This window comes from Mesocricetus auratus, unplaced genomic scaffold (assembly GCF_017639785.1).
Source record: "Mesocricetus auratus isolate SY011 unplaced genomic scaffold, BCM_Maur_2.0 Super-Scaffold_100007, whole genome shotgun sequence".
Classification (NCBI taxonomy): domain Eukaryota; kingdom Metazoa; phylum Chordata; class Mammalia; order Rodentia; family Cricetidae; genus Mesocricetus; species Mesocricetus auratus.
This window is the reverse complement of record NW_024429191.1, coordinates 90,612,660-90,633,874: the sequence shown is the minus strand read 5'-3', so window position 1 is coordinate 90,633,874 and position 21,215 is coordinate 90,612,660. Positions and strand designations below refer to the sequence as shown.

The following is a 21,215-nucleotide window of genomic DNA, read 5'->3' as shown; positions in this document are numbered from 1 at the left end:
TATCATGAACTTGGCTAGATTGTAAGAATGACAGAAGGACAATTCACTGTAAGGGAACATAAGAATCTAGAATGTTCTGTGTTTTCTGAGCTCCCTTTCAGTGTGTGTGTGTGTGTGTGTGTGTGTGTGTGTGTGTGTGTGTGCGTGTGCGTGCATGCATGTATAGGTGTGTGCGAGCTTGCGGGTGGGTGGGGGTACATGCATATGTCTGTGTGCAGAGGCCTGAAGAGGATGCTGGGTATCCTAATGTATGACTTCCCACCCTGCTACCTTGTGACTGGATCTCTTAATAAAGGTAGAGCTGGGCTAGGGCCAGCAAACTCCAGTGGTCCTTAAGCCTCTGCTCCCCATAGTACTGGACACACACACACACACACACACACACACACACACACACACCCCATATACATACACACACACACACACACACACCATATACACATATATAGAGATAATACAAGCCCCTCAAACATTTTGTTATTTGTTTCATTTGCTTGAGTAAAATGAATGACAGTTCAGTTTTGATTTTTACTCAGATGTAAACATCTGTCCATCTGTCCCAATGCTACCACTGTTACTTAATGAATAACCTCTTTCTGTTTTGAAATGTCACAGTTGTTATTAAATCTGTTTATCTGCTGAAATCCACAGCAACAGTAACAAAACCTCGAGTAATATGGTGCGCGCACTTCTGGGCGGGGACTGTGAGTTTGGAGTCAGGACTTGGTCTCAAGTCCTCCCTTGATCATTTCCAGCAGGCTATACTTGTGTTTGTAACTGAATTACTCTGAGCTCTACACAGGAGGCCATGGGATTCAAGGAGGTGAAGTCCATTGTCACTCTGGCTGCCACATACTGAAGCCCAGGCCTGTGCTCCGCTGACGTCACAGAACAAACCCTGGGTGCTCTTGTCTGCAGGTGTTTGCCTGGCTTGCACCTTGCTGGACTGACCTCCCTCAGGCCCCTCCCCCCTCTGAAACCTACTCACAGTCTCTAATAAACTGGTCACCGTGGAGGGCAGAAGAGGGTGTCAGATACCCTGGAGTTACAGACTGTCCGAGCCGTCATGTTGGGGCTGGGAGTCAAGCCCTGTTTCTTTGGAAGAACAGCCGGTTGTCTTAGGGATGAGACATTTATCCTGCTCCAAGCCTCCATGTTTTAAAGGTTCCATGACCTTTCCACACAGCATTACCATCGGTGAACCAAGGGTCCTTAGGGAACATTTCTCAAAGCACAACACTCGGGAATGACAGTAACCAAGACTCCAGGCTGTGGGTGTCACCTGTTCCCTTATTCATATGCCTCTTGTGCCTTAGGATTCTGTCCGGGGTATATGTCACATGGAGCCTTCTCTGTGGGCATAGGTCACCCTGGCGGAAGATGCAGACTGGAGCACGTACATGCTTAGTTTTACAGTCCCTAGCTGGAAGTGCACTTCCGGCAGGGATTACACTGTAAACTCCTTAATTGCCTGTTTGCCTGTCTATGTCTGGGGCACTCAGGTGCTATCAGAGTTATAAATTCCTCTTCCTGATGCAGATTCTCAGCAGGCCCATTCCGTTGTTTATTGGTTGTCTGTCGTTCTGGCGTGAGCAGACGTGTAGCCAGCCCTTTGACAGTCCCTCCGTGTTTCCCTCAGGCATCTCCCCAGCCACATACATAACTGTGTCACGTGATGGCTCTATTTTTAGTTTTCAGGGAGCCCCCGAGTTGCAGTCTGGGACAGCTGTGCTAGTGATCACTACGTCCCTGCCACACCTGATGGCTTTCATTTTGCTGATGCTCATGTCACCACCTCAGTTATCCCAGGATCTTTTGCCTGAGGAGGGCAAGCGGCAACTCACACCTGGCCTTTACTCAGAAGTTTCCAGAATTTCACAAAAGACTCTGCGTCTTGCCAGGGTTTGAGGATAGTACCTGTTGCATGGGGGGCTGTGTGACATCATTCTGCTCTGGGGCCTTGGGAAATCCACTTCATCTAGTTCATTCTTGCTTACCCTATCTGTCAAGTGAAGCGTTTGGGCTGAGTAACATTCCACAGTCCCTCCCAACACCAAGGGAGTCTGCTGTTCTAGCAGTAGATTGCTCGGTGTGTTACCCATGAAGCTCTGCAAAGCCTCTGTTGATTTCCCACCCCTGAAAGACTCCCTGATTTTAAACTATTACTCAGCCAGCGTTTGTCAGAGGAGCAAACGAATCTGAGTGTGAGCCTGTGCCCTGCTTAATTTGAAAGGTTAAAAAAATCACTTTAAAAATGCAGGCAAAAGACTCAGAGAGAGGGTTGAATCACTTCCTGATCATGCATTCTGGTTTCTCCACCCCCACTGCTCCCCTTCACTAGCAGGGATGACAGAGGACTTGTTTAGGCAACAGATGTTAGATGAGTCTCTGTCCAAGACTGCCCTGCTGGGTGGTGCACACAGTCCTGGGAGTTTGGGTGAGAGATCGAATCTGGTGAGATGGGTAAGGGTTTGGCCAGAGGGGAGCTTTGCCCAGTCAGGGGAAGGAGGAACATGCTTAGCGAGCAGAGTGTTGGGGAGTCGGGGGATCAAAAATAACACCTGCCCCTGCCAGCCCCTGGGTTGGCATGGTGGCTCCGTTGCCACATTCTTCCAGTAGCCCTGGTTGGTAGCATCAGGTGCCAGTTGGCCAAACTGAGCAACATAGGACTCATGTTGTTTGCTGGGGTCACCTCGCTAGTAAGTGCCAGAGCCAAGCCTCTGAGTCCAAATTCTGCGTTTTGTTGTTATGCACATGGACTGCCAGCCAAGGGTCAGGGTTGCCCGGGAGAGAGGCCAGCCGAGGTAGGTCTTGGCGTTGCCACAGATGGAGACATAGAGGTGCAACAAGGGGCTGGAGAATTCAGCACAAGACAGGGTCCTCACAGTTGCTTAGGTCAACCCTAACTTTGTAAATTAGTTGTGGGAAGATTTACACAAGGCTGTGATGCACATTCAGTGGTGTTCAGAACATTCACAGTGGGCAACTTTCCCATCCCCCATTCCCAGATAGCAACCACCGATGTGTTCTGTCTGTGTGGATTTCTGTATTTGGGTTTGTTGTTTTGAATTTTTTTTTATTTACTTAGGTTAGAAACAATCGTGTTTCACACGTCAATCCCATCTCCCTCTCCCTCCTCTACTCTCCCTCCCTTCCCACCAGGTCCCCCAGTGCCCCACCCAATCTCCAGTCCGATCCCCAAGGAGGGTGAGGCCCTCCATGGTGGATCTCCAGTAACTGTCATTTCATCCAGGGCAGGGCCTAGGCCCTCCCCCAAGAGTCCCGGCTGAGAGAGCCTCCCATATCGTGGCATGGGCACTCAAAGTCTATTTGTACACCAGGGGTAAATACTATTCAAGGGCCCATAGATTACCTAGGCTGCCTCCTACATTCAGGGGTCTGGGTCAGTTCCATGCTTTCCACACAGCCATCAATCTGGAGTCCAAGAGCCCCCCCTTGTTCAGGTCAGCTGTTTCTGTGGGTTAAACCAGCCCACTCTTAACTCTCTCTTTCTGACACTGGATTCCAGGAGTTCAGTTCAGTGTTTGTCTGTGGGTATCTGCCTATGCTTTCATCAGTCTCTGGATGAAGGTTCTGTTTCCTAGACTCTCTGGCAGTGGGTTTGTATGCTGGCACTCCCCTGATTCATGTCTAAAATTCATAAATGAGTGAGTACATACCATGTTTGTCTTTTTGTGACTGGGTTACCTCACTCAGTATGGTTTCTTCTAGTGCCTTCTGTTTGCCTGCAAATTTCAAGATTCCATTGTTTTTTTCTGCTGAATAGTACTCCAGGATTTCTGTATTTGTGTACTGAATGTGAATAAAGTCTCTGGTTTGGTGCCATCTTTCCTCTCGCTGCATTCTTTTCACAACCTTGTAAGGATTCTTGGCATGATGCTGGCCCTAAAGTTGTCTCCTCCATCTCCGCGTGGCAGTTTCTTCTGCCATAGAAGATAAAAAAGTCACAGGGTTGACCATTAGTGCAGGGCCCTCGTGCCCACTACACATGCCCTTGAAATAGCTTTCCTTTGGGCCCCACTCATTTTAGACAGGAACCCAGTGCCATGTACAAATTGTTCTTTTGCCCCTTCTCAGTCTATGTGTAAAGCAGGAAGCTGGCAAGAAAATTAAAAAAATGAAGAAATTCCAAAAGGGATCTAGATTTGTTTAGAAGGGTGAAGAATATGGTTTCCTTGGAGAGGTCTGCCTATGTTGACTGGTTGTCCATCATAGCCTTCTGTCTTGATCAATGTTATCTTGCAGTGCAGAGACACTATGGCCATGGCAACTCTTATAAAGGAAAACATCAATTGGGACTGGCTTACAGTGCAGAGTTTTAGTCCATTGTCATCATGATGGGAAGCATGGCAGCTGCAGGCAGATGTGGTGCTGGAGAAGGAGGTGAGAGCTCTACATCTGGATCAACAGGTGGGAGAGAGAGAGAGAGAGAGAGAGAGAGAGAGAGAGAGAGAGAGAGAGAGAGAGAGAGAGAGAGAGAGAGAAGAGAAGAGGAGAAAAGAGGAGAAAAGAGGAGAGGGAGAGAGAGAGAAGAGGAGAGGAGAGGGAGAGAGATGGAGAGAGGGAGAGAGGTGAGAGAGAGGAGAGAGCAAGAGGAGAGAGAGAGGGAGAGAGAAAGGAGGGAGGAGAGAGGAGAAGAGAGGAGAGACAGGGAGAGAGGGAAGAGGGAGGAGAGGGGAGAGGGAGAGAGGAGAGAGAAAGGGAGAGAGAAGAGAGAAGAAGAGAGAGAGGAGAGAGGAGAGAGGAGAACAGTGAGGCAGACTGGGCCTGGGTTGAGACTCTGAGACCTCAAAGCCCACCCCCTGTGACACACTTTCTCCAACAAGGCCATGCCTACTCCAACAGGATGACACCTCCAATAATGCTGCTCCCTATGAGTATATGGGAGTCATTTTCATCCTGAACAACACACAGCTTAGTAAGAGCTTGTCTCTCTGCCCCATCCTGAATGACATATTGTGGGAACTTGGCATGTTTCTCATGCACAGTGACATGTATTAATCGTGGTAGTCCTCTAGAGGTTCTAAAGGACAGAATCAATAGAATAAATACCATGGGAAGCCTGGGGAAGTTGGCTCTAATGTTGGCGTACGAATGATGCTTCAGCAACAGATGAATTTACCAGCAGAGGGAAGGCAAGCAGGCAAAAAGGCAAGTTCCCCCCCCCCATCTCTTTTTATCTGGGCTGCTATTGGGAGGTATGGCCAGCATTTAGGATAGGTCTTTCCTCTTCAGATCATGGAAGCAAGGGAATCTCTCCCAGCAGTGCCAAGAACCTTGTCTTTTAGTTGATTCTAGACCCCGTCAAATTGACAAGCAAGATTAGCCATCACAGGCAGAAAACAGGGTTGGTACCCAGAGATGCAGGGGGATGGAGGTCACAACAGAAGATGTTGGAGTAGGTGTCAAAGCAGGAAGGAGCAAAGAGTCTGGGGAAGTAGTTTAGGTGACCCTGGCAGAGCCGCTTTGTCTCCACACAGTATGTAGAGCGGTCTTGGAGGGTCTGATGAGGGGCTCTCCGTGGGTCTTAGGGTTTTGAAATTGAAGAGGGGACCGTATGGGGGGCGGGTTACTGGTTAGGTCAAATTCACAGAAGAGAATGAGGAACGTCCCCGTGTCTGTCCTTGTGCAGGAGGAGAGCTTACACTGGGTGTAGAAGCCTAAAGCCAGTGAAGTGAAGTCTGCCTGGGGAGTCCTTGGGTCCTTTTGTTGTCTTTTACGACAGCCCGGACTCATGGCATTGAACCAGTCGGTCTCTGCGCCCATCTGGTTAAGATGCCACACTTTCATCCTTCTTGGGAGCTTCAGAGGCAGAGGCAGATTTCCATGGGTGACATGAAGACCTTTGCTGGGAGAATCAGTTCCTGGGCAAGTGACTGCGGGCAGCGGCTGGTAGAGGGGAACCACTGCTTCCTGCATAGCTTCTTCTCTCTTCCTCTCTTCCTGCTGCCCTAATGCCTGGTGCTGTCACTCCGTGTGCTATTTTGGAGATGGGTGACACAGCATAATTAAGTAAATTTTAGGAATCCATTCAACATCTTATATGTCGTCTGTGACTGTTACGACAGGTGGTGGGTGGACTCCAGCCATGAAGATGTCACAGCGTGTGTAAGATTAAAAAAGCCACAGGCGATTAGTTAATTCGGTCAGCTCTGGAGAACACTTTGTCACATTGAGTTTGTTGGCCTCCGAGACCAGCCTCACTTTTCTCTTCTAGTCATTGAATTGATTGTGGTCCTACTTGGTGTGTGCCCTGCAACCGCCACTTACCGCCCGGACGGAAAGGAACAAACTGCCTTCTTATTCAAGATTCAGTTTCTTTCCATTTTTAATGTGTGTGTGTGTGTGTGTGTGTGTGTGTGTGTGTGTGTGTGTGTGTAGGAGTGTACCAGTTTGCTTCCTGTTGCTGTGATAAAACACTGACCGAAAGCAACTTGGAGAGGAAAAGGGTTTATTTTAATTTTACAACTTTGTTTTATCTTAGCTTACAGCCCGTCACAGAGGGAAATCAGGGCAGGAACTCAAGGCAGGAACGTGGAGGCGGGAAGTCAGACAGTGGAGGAGGAGCATCGCTTCCTGGCTTGTTCCAAGGCTCACATTCAGCTACCTTCTTCTTTACCCCGGGACAGGGTTTCTCTGTATTGTTTTGGAGGCTGTCCTGGAACTCACTCTGTAGACCAGGCTGACCTCAACCTCACAGAGACCCGCCTGCCTCTGCCTCCCAAGTGCTGGGATTAAAGGCTTGCGCCACCAACGCCCGGCTCTCAGCTACCTTCCTTAGACAGCCCAGAACTACCTGCCCAGGGGTGGCACTGACCAGGCCTTCCCACAGTAATCAAGAAGGTTCCATACAGACATATGCCTACAGGCCATTGGCATGGTGACTGTTCCTCAGCTGAGGGTCCCTCTTCCAGGTGTGTGAAATTTGACAACCAAGGTTGGCCATCAAAGGCAGTATGCATCTACATGTGTGTGCACTGTGGAGGCCAGAGATCAACTCTGGTGTTACTCAGGGGCCATCCACTTTGTTTATTGAGATGGGGTCTCTCATGGAACCTGGAGCTGGCCAATTTGTCCAGGCAGGCTGGTCAGCAACCCCCAGGGACCTATCTGTCTTCACCTTCCCAGAGCTAGGGTTTTAAGCATGGGCTGACACGTTGACCTTTTAAAACACAGATTCTGGAGGGTTGCACTTAGGTCCTAATATTGACATAGGAAACAATTTCTGACTGGGCCTACAACCTCAGCCTGAGATTCAATTTCTTGTTCCACAAATAACAACAGAAAATATCTGCCTCCTGGGGTTGTGATGTCAAGACAGGATATCAAATGTATATCTTGGTGGCTAGAAACGGCTGTCGATCAATAGATATTAGCTTCCCTCTTCATTTTTAGAGACAAGGACACTGAGGAGACAGGTCTGACATTGACATACTGGCACCTTCAGACATTGTAAACGCTGTCACGTGTCATGAGGGGCAGGCCCACCATTTTTGATGTCCGAGAGCAGGGTAAGAGGGAAGACACAAATATGGCGGGGTGGGGGGGCACCTGTCAGTTCAGCATAAGGAAGATCTCTGTAACAGTCAGCCATGTTCTAATGCAGTTCAGCCTGTGTAGCTATGAGCAGTTTGTGTTGGGAGCTTTAAATTAGAACAGCATTTCTCAGCAGCCTTAGGACTCACATCTGGAGCTAGATGCCTCTTGGTTGCCAGGGGCTGTGATGTGTATCGGAGGATGTTTATCATGTAGATATAGCCCCCTGTCGCACTCTCAGTGTGACAACTCAAAGTGACTCTTGTTTAGCGTTGTCCCATGGAGTGCAAAAATCCCCCTTTCATGTTAACTCCTGTGTCAGAGGCTAGATAGCAGCAAACTAGACTCTGTCCTTTCAGATCAACTCTATCCTGTCCCAAACTGGGTTTATTTGTGTTTTTATTAGCATGCATTAATTATATTTGTCTTAGTTAGGGTTTACTATCCCTGTGAAGAGACACTATGACCATGGCAACTCTTTTAAAGAAACCATTTAATTGGGATAGATTGCTTTCAGTTTCAGAGGTCATCATGGCAGGGACCATGGTGGCACACAGGTAGGCGTGGTGCTGGAGAAATAGCCGAGTGTCCTACATTTTGCAGGCAACAGGAAGTCGACTGGCACATCGGGCAGTATCCTGAATATATGAAACCTCAAAGCCTGCCCCCACAGTGACACACTTCCTCCAGGAAGGCCATACCCACTCTGACAAAGCCACACCTCCTAACAGGGACACTCCTCATGAGATTATGGGATTATGGGGTGATGGGGTGGTGGGGGCCAATTACATTCAAACCACCACAATATTATTCACAACAATGGGTTTCAGGATGACATGCTCATACAAGTATGTTACGTATTTTAGTCATATCCATTCCCTTACCCTCTGTGGCCCTTCCCATTCCCACCGATCCCTTTCCTCTCCTCAGCTAGCCCCACTCTGTTCTCATGCCTTTGCTGCTGTTGACCCAATGGGTTTGTGCTTAGAGGAGCACAAGTGAGGGGTCATTCACAAAAGCATGGGCCGCTTGCCAGTGGCTTCACCTTTGTCAAGTTAGGTTCATAAAACATGAATTCCCGGAGGAACTTTTGCTAGTCTTAGGGGTCACCTTTTGCTTAAGATAGCACCTACCACCTAACAAGTATGAAATTGTATGGCTTGTTTTATGACATAGAGAATAACGAGGCCTCCCCCTCAGAAGGCCTTATTCGTTGGCTTCCCCTACCCCCAAGGTCATATAGATTGCTCCCCCCCAAGGCTTTATGGTTTGGTTTCCTGTTCCTTAGCAGCATTATGGTTAGATTTTCCTCCTTGGGAGGCCTTATGGGTTGGTTAACGAGAATTCCCCTCATAGGGTCCCCACGTTATAGGGTCCCTCACCCCAAAAAGCCTTATGGGTTGGTGTACTAGATGGTTTTGTATTTATACTCAACACAAACAAGAGTCATCAGAGAGGAAGAGGCCTTGGTTGAGGAAATGCCACCATGAGATCCAGCTATAAGGCATTTTCTCAGCCATCAACGGGATAAGGTTCAGCCCATGTATGCGGTGCCAATCCCTGGGCTGGTGGTCCTGGGTTCTATAGGAAAGCAGGCTGAGCAAGCCATGAGGAGCAGGTCAGTAAGCAGCGCCTCTCCATGGTCTCTGCATCAGCTCCTGCCTCCAGTTCCTGCCTTGTTCGACTTCCTGTCCTGACTTCCTTCAGTGATGGACAGTGATGTGGAAGTGTGAGCCACATACCCCCCCCCCAACTTGCCTTTTGCTCAAGGTGTTTAGTCGCAGCAATAGAACCCCTCATTGAGACAGTTGGTTAATGACGTGTTGCTCCCTGTGGTTTCTGCAGGTCATGTTGGCGGCTTCCTATTGGTCTCTGCTGGCACCAGCGGTTGAGATGGCCACATCCTCAGGGGGCTTCGGTGCCTTCGCCTTCTTCCCAGTGGCTGTTGGCTTCACCCTGGGAGCTGCTTTTGTCTACCTGGCTGACCTCCTGATGCCCCACTTGGTGAGTATCACTTTCTGTTGGGCCGCCGCATCGGGAGCCATCTGGCTCTTCTGCTTTGCCTTGGTGGATCCGTTCATACCTCAGGTTGCTGGTGGACTCTTAACAGACGAGACATCAGAGGAAGTGAATGGAGATTCCTTCTGCAAAGAAAGCGCTTGCTTGTTAGCATGACTAACTGCTCCCTAGTCACGTCTTGCTAAGATCAGGCTTTGAATGTCAGATGTGTGAGTTGGAGCTGATGTGGTGTGTTACGTGTGGGTATACATGAACAACTGGAACCTTGTCGGGGAGGGAGGGGTTCTGATACTGGTTTGGGCCTCAAGAGCTGATGGAGTCGTCAGGGAGATGACAGCACACTTAAGGACACTATTTCATCACATCTACACAGGTTAACAGGAAGTGGCAGGAGCAGGGGAGTCTGGGAGGCTGGGGTTCACTCCTGACGTCTGTGGGGCCATGTGTCTTTCCGCTCCCGGTTTTCTCCCTGCCATGTAGGGTGACAACAGCCGTCGCCACGGCGGAGAACTAGAGCTAGTGAGCTTCGGTATGGAGGTCAGTCAGGTGACTTGGGCTTGGTTTGAGCGTCGATGTCTGGCATGCACTACTTGGCCAAGCAGAGAGCCAAGGCCAGGCTGTGTGATGGCAGCTGGAAGAAGCCTTTGGCTAAACTTTGCTACCACCGTGCGTGTTATTGGCAGGGGGGAGAAGGGCCGATGCCAGTCGCAGGGTGGGATGCGTGTGACTTAGCCACATAATACACCGTAGGTCTTAGGGGTGGGCAGGATTACCTCCAAGTTGGTGCCTGGATTCCCTGATCACCCGGAAAGGAGATGGGATCGTTCCTTCTGTTAGATCATGGAGTGATAGAGCCAGGGGATGTATGTATGCTCCAGGATGGTGGTGAAGCTTCCGTGTGCTTACTCCTCCCCACTGCTCTTCCCTGCTTCCATTCCTCCCTCCCCCTTTTCTCTCTCTCTACCTTCCTCTCTCCTCCCTCTTTCTCTCCTTTGCTCCCTCCTTTCCTATCCCCCCTCCCTTTTTTTTGGGACAGCATCTCCATTAGCCCAGGCTAGCCTCGAACTTACAATCTTCCCGCTTCACCTCCCAGATGCTGGGGTTTCAGGCCTGGGCGGCCATGCCTGGCCCTTCCTCCCTCCTGTCTCACTTTAAATTACCAACTAGAGAAAAGGGAGAATGACCTCCCTGAACCTGGACTGCTGGGCCCTGGGGTTATTGCAAGGTTTATCACTTGCAAGGCAGACACACTCGGGCACAGTCCCCGAACCAGTTGGATGTGATGGCTGCATGGACGGCTGTGATAATATCCCAAGGAAACGCCATCTGTCTGCTGTTTTCTTTCCCTGGGAGCTTGAATGACAGTGCCTGTTTCTGCCCCCTGGACGTTTGTTGGCTTCCTTGCCGCCGTCAGATGTAACTGCTGGTGGCTTTTCGAGGCCATCATGGGGAGCTGCATATTTTGCTCTTAAACCCATCTAGCTACATGTAAACCTCTTATTGGAAGATTCCCTACTCATCCCGGCAGGAAGGTCATGAATACAGGGGCCTGAACTCCCAGGCAGAGGGGTTGAAGTGGCTCAGTTACTCCAAACAGTCTACACTTGCCCTCCTGTCCCGTGTGTACCCCCCATCCCCGCCCCCATCCCCTACCCCCCTTGCCATTCTGCTGGCTCACCAGGGCCACCCAGACTTCTAAGCCAGTCTCCCACTAAGGGCCCTTCCTGTCATGATTGGTCTTCATTCCTGGGCCCTAGGGAGACTTCAGGCTTCGTACCAGGTGTATTTGACCAGCTGCCTGGGCAGAGGGAATTTCACTGGGCAGTGTAAACAGTCACTGGCCAGTTTGTGCTGAGCTACATGCTTTTGTGTTGGTGTTGTCAGCCTTTGCCTCGTGAGTGCGTTAGATAAGGGGATGCTCCCAGGGGTGAGCTCTGGATAGATAATCTAGAAAATCAGCGACGGCAATGGAGTGGAAGCTAAATGTTGTGGGGTGGGGTTGAGGAAGGGCTGAGAAAGAGACACCCAACCCCCCGGGACCCAGACCTCGCTCGCTGGCAGGAGACTCAGTAAACATCTGTTCTGGGACATGGGAGAAGGAATTAATTGTCACTGTTAATGTGAGAAGGGGACCACGTCTCAGAAGGTCTCATAAATAGGAAGGCTTTGTTTCTAATTGCCTCAGCTCCTGAATACAAATGTCCACCGAGTCGTGCTCGCGGGTAGCCTGCTGGCCTGCGCTGTGAGGCCGGCTAAAGGTTTCCCTCTTGTGTCACTGTTAATTTGCTTCCCAGACCTGAAAAGGGCTGCAGCTTGGCCCTTCTGCAGGTGCCATGTGGAGTGTGAATTAATGGGTTTTGATACGGAGTCCCTGTGGTTCTCCGGTATCGATTTTGCACAGGCAGGGAATGTACCTTCCCAGGGCAGTAAGACTCAATTCCCTCAAAATTCACTGCTCCTGGAATTTGTGAGCCAACTACTTTTGAGGCTGGATGGGGGTGTTGGGGGGGGATACATTCAGCTTGAGACTGCTTCAGTTTCTAATTCATTGAACCTTACCACAGAGTCAGAGTGGGCAGGAGATGGCCCCGGAGGAGCAGGGGGAAGGGGGAGGCGCGAAGACCCTCGTTGCTGGCTGGTTTACTCTGTACTTTCCCTGTATGCATGTGTGTACTTAGGGATGGGGTCTTGTCGTCGGTTTTCTGAAAAACAACAACAGCAACAACAACAAAAATGGTAGCACCGCCTCTGTTGGTGCTGCCCTGCTTACCCCCAGGAGAAGTGCGCTCCCCTCCTCCCTCCCTCCTCTCTTTTGGAGTCTGACATCTTAGGGAGCCTGCATAAGAGGCCTCAGCGGGAAGTGGGAAGGGATAGCAGTTGCTCGTGGCTTTCTGTGGTTTTCTCCTGTCTGTGAAAACTTGGCCTAAGTCCCTCCTGAGCAGGCTCTGGGTGCCGGTTGGGGGGGAGGGGAGTCAGCTTCCTCCTGGATTTAACCGAGTCCCCAAGCGCTGATTGCTTCTCATTGTGATGGCCAAGAAGATGGCCTTAGAGAAAAACCCAACCGCGTGGAACCCGCCCGACACAATCATGCTGGCATCAGATTTTGGTGAGCAGAAGCTGCTTCCAGGAACCACACATGATTAACGTCCCAAAGTGACATGTCGCAAGGGGCAAGTTTTGACGACCAGAGGGGTGTTTGCATGTACCTCTTTCCTTTGTAGATTCTCTCCACCACTAACGGTCTTCATTCTAAACCGCACAGACACAGAGAGAGAAAAGCTAGCCCTTGTGTGCTCCTCACAAGTGTGTGGGATAAAGCCGGTACCATGGAGGAGCCCAGGGAAGTGAGACATGGTCCTCTCCCTCAGATGTCCCCTCTCACCTGCCTTCCGTTTCCTTGTGGCGTCCTGCCTCTCTCTGTGAGGAGCACTTTGGGCTGGTGTGTTGTTGACATTTAGACAGGCTGGTTGGATCCTCTGCAGCAGTGACCTGATATGGATGTAGGGGTGGACTTTCACAGTCCCAGGCCAGGGAAGGATACAGCTTTGCAAGCGAACCACTTGGGTTACTTGTCTGGGTACCTGCATTAGTTTGTTTCTGCTGCTGTAACAAACTTGCTTCCTTGGAGGCTGGAAGTCCAAATGTCCAGTGTCCCCAGGGCTGGTTGGTTCAGAGGTCTCTTTTCTTTGCTGTTGGATTGCCATGTTCTCTCCATGTCCTCATGCGGTCCTCCTCTGTGTAGGTGACCCTTCCTGATGTCTCCAGGTGTCCAGATTTCCTCTTACAAGTGATGACACAGGTTGGTCCAAGGCTCCTCAGGGACTGTAGTAATTCAGCCACCTTTTAAAGCGCCATCTCTAGAGAGTCACGCTGTGAGGTGTTGGGGTTAGGAGGGGCTCGATTCATCCCAAGATGCCATCTCTGGAGTTTCTGTGTATTATTTAATCAGATAATTGAATATATTATTTGTGTGTGTGTGTGTGTGCACACGCATATGCGCACACACATGCACATGTGTGAACGTGTGGATGTCAGAGGCCAGCTGTGGGTGTTGTTTCTTAGCCACTTGTCTTTTGAGGCAGGGTCTCTTGCTGGGACCCGGGGCTCGCTAATCCATGCTCCAGGGATGCAGGCACAGCAAGCACTTTACTGATGGAGCCATCTCCCCAACACCTTTGCAGCTTCCCTTGGCTCTTGTAGGGTTATGCTAGAGAGATGACTGACGTAGAGGAAGCGCGTCCCGTGGATGCCGTCATAGGCCACCGGGCAGGCACAGTGCGTTCTTTAACCAGAGCCCGCTCTGGGCATCATTTCCCGAGGCACCTGCTGCTCGGGGGGCGTTCCCGAGGGGCATGCCATGCTCGGGGAATCTGTGACTCTTATTAACACTGCACTTCTGAGTAAAGAATCAGCCTGTCACAGCGGAGGTCCTGGCTGGGGGACACGAGGAACGGCTTCCTGTTCACAGAGGGTTGGGTGGAAGAGATGGCATTGTTTTCTTTTAACCCCGTGTCTCAGAGACACACCGAGACTCTAGTCACAGCCCGTGTCCTTTGGAAATTCCCTTTTCCAAACACACAGTTGAGCAATAGGAGGGCAGGCTCCACTTTAATGTGCATGAGGGTGGGGTGTTGGGAATTTAATATGCAAACCATAAAATGATTAAACTTAATAACATAATGGCAGTGGTTGGGAAGGGTTGTGCAGGCCGGTGAGTTCTTGTTTCTTCCTGTTGAAGGGCTGAGGGCCGAGCGTGTGTGTGTCTCTCTTGCTGTGCACGTGACCCTTGCTTTGTGTGGCGAGGGAAGGTCCTGAGACAGAGTTAAGCTGGTTGCCCTCGGGTGGCTCCCACCCCCACCTCTTCAGCAACTGCTTTCCTTGCTTTTGGCCGTCCTCACACACTTTCTCCTGTATGATTTGGACAGTGCTCACTGGACCAGTATCTCCTAGACCAGGCCAGCTTTAGCCAAAGAGCCAGACTGGCTGCTCACTCTGCAAGCTGGGAATGGCTCTCGTGCATATCCAAAACCAATGCCAATGGCAGGGAAGAAGCTGAGGTGTCTTCCAGGCTGGCTTGGTGGAGAGGATTCTAGTTTCCTCTGAACGTAAACATAAAATGTAAAACACACAAAAAAAGGAGTGGATAGAAGGCCTTGAGTTCAATTCCCAGCAACCACATGGTGGCTCACAACCATCTATAATGAGATCTGGTACCTTCTTCTGGCATGCAAGCATACATGCAGGCAGAACACTGTACATGTAATAAATAAAATCTTTAAAAAAATAAGAATGCCCCTGACTAAGCTGTGGAGGCAAGCCCGGCATCCTGTGGCTCAGTTAAGCATCCTTTGTATCTGAAGATTCCCCCATGGAACAAGGGCTTCACCTGGCTGGCCATTCATCCACTCCTGGTCCCTTGGCCACAACATTGTAATCAGCAGCTTGCTCTCTGCTGGTCCTCAGAAAAGTGGAGATCAGGCCTGCGTTCCCATGAGTGATCATGGACAGTGGTGCACGTGGGTGCATTTGTACATGCATTCACAGTTGCATATGTGCAGTTCACAGTACACACACACACACACACACACACACAGTGATTTCACATGCACACTCATGAACATGAGTGTACACACACGTGTCTTCAGGGTGGCACCCGTCCTGTCAGACCCACGGACTAAGGACCTAGTGCGGCACAGGATGGCAATGGTTATACAATGCAGAAAGAGTGTCTAGGGACAGGGTGACTGACAGAAGCAGCCTATGGCGGAGACTGTTGTTCAGCCCTGGGACCTAGAAGTCCCAAGGAGCAGCCTGGACTCAGCTAGTGTTAGCTCCAGGCATGATATGTACATTAGTGGTTTGGTTGTAAGGCCTGAGGCAAGATTTGAGAGCAGCATGCTGTCCCAAGCTCCCGGAGTCAATGTGGGTTGTCACTGCCACTTGGAAAAATGCCATGCCAGTTTCTTTGAGGACTTTACTTATCCTTTCACAACACTCCTAAGGAAAGGCAAGGCACATGGCACCTAAGTGAAATGCTGTTCTGGGGAGCTTGAATGACACACTGTTATCAAGGTCCTGGCTGATGTGATTACAGGTAAGGGCCATATCTTCCCAGTTTGCAGCTGGCTGCCTTCCCGTTGAGTCTGTACACGAGGTGAGGCAGGGAGATGGAGAGCCTCCTATGGGTCTTTTCTCATTAATACACCGATCTCACGAGAAACCCATCCATATGACTTCATATAACCTCATCACCCCCCTCTAGAGGCCGCTCAGTGGCACTGCACACTGCCTGCTTCAACATAGCAGTCTTTTTTTTTGGTGGGTAGATATGACGTGGAAATTTTGGTTGTAAATACCTGCTATAAAGAGTTTGGGGACTTCCCTTCTTCCTTCTTTAGGACATAAGAGTGCTATGTGAAATTTTCCGAGTAGAGCTCTGCATGAAAAGCTCTGTGGTCAATGGACAGGTCTCTCTGGCTAGCAAGAAGAAAACTGTGACCTTTCTGTGGAGTAAAGTCGATGATATTCTTTGTATTGACCTCTGTTTTGCTCTGATAGTAGCAGCTGGTCCATATTCCTTCTGGCAGTGTGCTCATGGCATGTCATTTCTCATCCTACAGGTTTAGCATTGTGTTTTTACATTCAATAAGCAATAGAATCAGGTCTTACCCTTTTATATTGGTATGTGTACATGCATGTTTGCATGTGTGCACATGTGTGTTCATGAGTGTGTAGAGGACAGAAGTTAATCTTGGGTATCTTCCACAGTCATTTTCCATTTTTTTTCTGGGGGGGGCAGCATCTCTCACGAACCTGAAGGTCATCAGTTTGGCTAGGCTGTCTGGTCAGTGAACCCCAGCGGTCTTCCCGTGTCTGGCTCCCAGTGCCGTAATTACTGGTGTGCAGCACCTCACCGTGAGGCTCAGGCCACCATGCTGGTGCTGTAAGCACGTTACTGCGCTTCCTCCCCAGCCCTCGGCTTGCTTTTTTATCTCGTTGATCTCAGTCTCCCAATGGGCATTTAGCTAATTTATGCTTCGCATGATGACAGGGATGCTCAGACTCTTGTCCACCATCTCACCGGTCTCTTCTACTCATCCCCCTTGGGTTCGTTGTTGCCATTGTCCTTCCGGGGGCTCTGTCCTGCCGTCTTCTGTGTTAATCAAGGAATATTACATTCTGTTTTCTCCACTGGATTTAAGACTATATAACCCAGGGATGTGGAGATGTCTTGGCAAGTAAGAGCCTTTGTCACACAATCACGAGGACCTGACTTTGAATCCCCAGTACTCTTGTTAAAAAAAATATGGTTGGCCCACGCATCTCATCTAGGTGCTGTGGGTGATGGAGACGGGAGGATCCTTGGGGCTTGTGGGCTCCAGGTACAGTGAGAAACTCTGTCCTAGGGAATAAGGCAGAGGATGGTAGAGTACAACACCTAAAGTCATCCTCCAGCCTCTGTGCATGTGAATGGGTGCATGTACTCCCTCTGCCTGCCATGTGTGTGTTCACCATATACACCACACACACACACACACATATATACCTCTTTGTGTTACATTTTGTGTGGTTGCCAGTGTGATCACTGCACCCTTAATCTCTATAGCTTACCTTGAGTTAACAGTGTGTGCTGTCTCCTGTGTGAGAGCTCACATAGGAAATGGCACACAACATCCCTTCCTGGTTCCACTTTGTTGTTTTGTTGCACATTTTATGTCTTCAGATATCCTAAAGTAGTCAATATACTGCCAGTACTGTGGCTTCGAGAGGACAATGTGAAATTGCACGTTTCGCCTTTTGCAAGATCACAGCATGGTGAAGTCTATCCACCAATTCCCAGAAACAGTTTTTATTGAACTTCCAACTATTATTCCACTGAGCCTGGAACTTAGTTAAGTCCAGTGTGTGTGTGTGTGTGTGTTTGTGTGTGTGTGTGTGTGTGTGTGTGTGTGTGTTGGGGGTTGGTAATGGTGCATGGATTTGTGTGTGTGTACCTGGTGTGGAGCTCTGAAGACTTACTTTCAGTTCCTTCCTTCATCACTGTCCGCCTTAGTTTGTGAGGCAGAGTCTCTCACTGAAACAGTTCGGCTAGGCTAGTAAGTCACAAGGAACTTCCTGCCTCCACCTCCCTACTGCTGGAATTACAAGTATATGTTGCTGAACCTGGCTTTTATGTGTGGGTTGCTAGAGATCCAAGTCAGGTCATGTGCTTGTGGCAAGCTCTTTACCTACCAACCCATCTAAGGTCATTTGGAAGAAAAAGCCCATATAGGAACAAAAGTTCCTATTTTTCATTTTCTTTATCTTTTTTTTCCAGTTTGGTGTGTGTTTCTGGAATCGTGGCTGCATTCCAGTTGCACACCTTTAAAGACTTTAATTGGCTGACACCCAGATGGGGAGCTAGCATCTCTGATCCTGATGTTAGTGGGTGTGGCCTGGGATGGCAGGAATCAGAGTAATTGGATGATAGCTGCGACACTGGCTGATTCACAAATCACCCAAAGGTGTCACTCCCGAGAAGGCCGCTAGGTTCAGCTTTGGTTCAAGGGTTCTAAAGCACCGTTCCAGCTGCCCCACTGCATCTCAGTTTTAAGGAAACTGCTTACATTGAGAAAATCACCTCTTGGCAACAATGGAATTAAGCTCTCTTTGAGAGATTCTGTATTCTGAAGCTTGAGTGTGTGTTAGAAACAGAAATGACATGCTTTTAAAACCACATGAAGAACCTGGCGGTGGTGGTGTATGCCTTTAATCCCAGCACTTGGGGGGCAGATCTCTGTGAGTTCTAGACCAGCCTGGTCTACAAGAGCTAGTTCCAGGACAGCCTCCAAAGCCACAGAGAAACCATGCCTTGAAAAACCAAAATAAAATAAAAAATAAAAAAATAAAATCACATGAAGCTCTCCCACCCTGATGGTCTCACTCCAGAGGGCTGTAGTGGAGGGAGCCAGGGTTCTGCATTTTCACCAAGGGTCCCAGAAGATTCCAATGCAGGAAATCCACAGACTTGCTGTGACTAATGGACTTTATATAACAATTTTAACAGTGGGATATTTTGTCCTGTTTATTGCTTTCTTTCAAGAGAGCACAGAGGCAGGATAGGCATTATTGATTTACAATGCAGGTGATGACCCTGCCCAGGGGAAGTGTGAGCTTTCCTGAATCTGACAGCATCTTGATAGTGGGGTGAGGACAGAGCCCCGGCTTCCCACTGGCTCTTCTTCATGGACCGCAGTTGATGATGTAATGGTTCATGTTGATTGTCAGCTTGACAAGAGTCTAGAATCACCTAGGAGACTCATACCTGGACATTTTTTATAAGGAAGTTTCTAGATTGGGTTGGTTGAGATGGGAAGTTCCACTGTAGCTGTGCAAGACACCATTCTACCGGGGAGGATCTTGGTAGAATCAAAGGGAGTGAGTGGAGCACCAGCTTTCATCGATTTCTGTTTCCTGAGTGTGGATGCAATGTGACCAGCCGCCTCAGGCTCCTGCTGCCATGCTTCCCCTGCCATGATGGACTGTAACCCTCAAATCATAAGCCAAGGCAAACCCTCCCTTTCTTAAATCATTTTTGCCACAGCAACAAGAAGAGTAATGGATGGATGCTGTCTGGGATGGGAAATCACCCTCTCCTTGCGTTTCTCTATCTCTGTGTAACTGCCCTCCTGATGTAGAAATACTATTCTGTGGGGTTTTTTGTTTAGGGTGATTTACAGGTGAGGCTACCATAGCAAGAAGGGTGGTGCCCATTAGAGCATTCTGACTACAGACTAGTCATGCCACCGTGAGGTGACCTCTGGGCTTCAGGTCAGAGGGAAGGTAGTATTTCTGTGTAGGCAGTGACATTGTCTAGTGGTATTTTTGTCTCTTAACTTGGATAGTTGGGAAGGGGGAGTGAGACAAGGTGCTTAGGGTCTAACTGGAAAATTGGATGATGACATTGGATGGTAGACCAGGTATGTGTTGTGCCTGGGCTGATGGCAGTGGGTCTGGGTGGAGAGGCTTATGGGATATGGGGAATGGGATTCGTGTTCTCCAGGCGATGTGGAGCTGGAGAGACCTCTACACCATTGGTGAGCGCCCTCCACAGCAAGGAGGGGTTTGATACTTGAGTGGATGAGGTAGGAGCCTTGCCCAGTTTGATTCAGAGCTTGTGTCCAGACCAGAGTCAAAAGAAGAATGCACCAGGGAGAGGGCTGTCTGAGGCCGAGTGGGTAAAACCTGGGCATCAAAAGCCGCCCAGACACTTTGGGACATGGTGAGGCAGCATGAGCCCCAAGGCTGTCTTTATCTGTCTACAGTGTGGCTGCCCCGGGGTCTAGTGTTGGGCACACACACAGCTGATATGCAAGAGAAGATCTGATAGGTTAATTGTGCCAGGAGAGGGAAACAGGACTAATGTTCCCACAGCACTGGGGGCACGGGCCACTTGTTTCTCCCGTCAGACCAGGTCAAGGTTAACTGACCATTTTCCCCTGAAAGAAGGGGTACCCAAGGGGCCAGGCTGAGGCTCTTGTCTCCCCAGGGGTGGAGACTGTGGGAGGATGAGATGAAGTGGCCTGAGAGGGTTCTGTGTTTGTTGTGTAGGAGAGGCAGGCTCTGCAGAGCACGAGGTGAGGGATGGTTTATGGGCTGGCGTGGGTGAAGTCTGCACACATGAGTGTTAGGCATCAGGGCATCTGCCTGTGTGGGGTGTTCCCTTGTGTTGTGTGTGAGGTAGGGAAGGGCAGTGTCAGGGGGGCTTGCTTTAAGGTTGTGGTCAAACTTAGTTTCTCTGATTGATGAAGCAGTGGAGACAAGCCTGTCCAGCATGTCAGACCCCATCCCCCACCCCCATGTGTCCACCCCCCATGTGTCCACCCCCCATGTGTCCACCCCCCCATCTCCCCACCCCTACCTCTGGCTGCTTTCATTATACTCGAATCAGCCACCCGCCCTATGACCCTGTGATGTCATTCCCGACGGATTGGTGGAATGCAGCCCAGGTCCGTATCAGCCACATCCCTTCATGTACCTGATGCCAAAGGCCACCTTCACGGGATGGGATGGCACGCACGCTCACTCAGCATCCCTGGGGAATATGTCCCAGGAATCCCCTCACCAAACACTACCCAAATCTACAGATACTTAAGTCCCCAGTATAAGATGGCACAGTGTTCACATGTAAGCCACACGAAGCCTCCTGTGAACTTTAATGCGCCTGTAGGTTACTGGACGTCCTGACTGCAGTGTGAGCATCTGTCAGGCACTGGACTATGCTGTGTAGGGAATGGCAGGGGTACGTCCGTGTTCAGTACAGGTGTCTGCTACAGGCTGAGCCACACAAGGGAGCTAAAGGAGAGGTGAGGAGTGCAGAAGAGGAGGGGCCTGTAGGTTGCCAGGGCGACCACACAGCCTGGCCACGCAGCCCTTCGTGGGTGTGATTGACAGAGTGCTTGCTCTGCCACAGGTTCAAGCTTTGCTTTGGAACTTTCTGGAACTTGTCCTTTGCAAATTTCTCTCTCTCCCCCTCCCCATTTTCCCCTCCCTCCCTCCTTCCCTCCCTCCCTTCCTCCCTCTCTCTCCCTCCCTCCTCCCTCCCTCCCTCCCTTTCCTCTCATCTCCCTCTTTCCTTCCCCTTCCATTCTGTTTTCCTC

At 49.9% G+C, this 21,215-nt stretch overlaps 1 protein-coding gene across 5 annotated transcripts in view; it reads left to right on the top strand.

Annotated features, from left to right (window-relative positions):
• Positions 1-21,215, top strand: part of Slc39a11 (solute carrier family 39 member 11) — a 431,298-nt gene that overhangs the window by 117,097 nt on the left and 292,986 nt on the right. For all 5 annotated transcript variants that reach the window (XM_040750017.1, XM_005069965.4, XM_040750015.1 and 2 more), the window contains exon 4: positions 9,403-9,561. In XM_040750017.1, the coding sequence (XP_040605951.1) occupies positions 9,403-9,561 (159 nt within the window). The remainder of the gene's footprint in view (positions 1-9,402; positions 9,562-21,215) is intronic.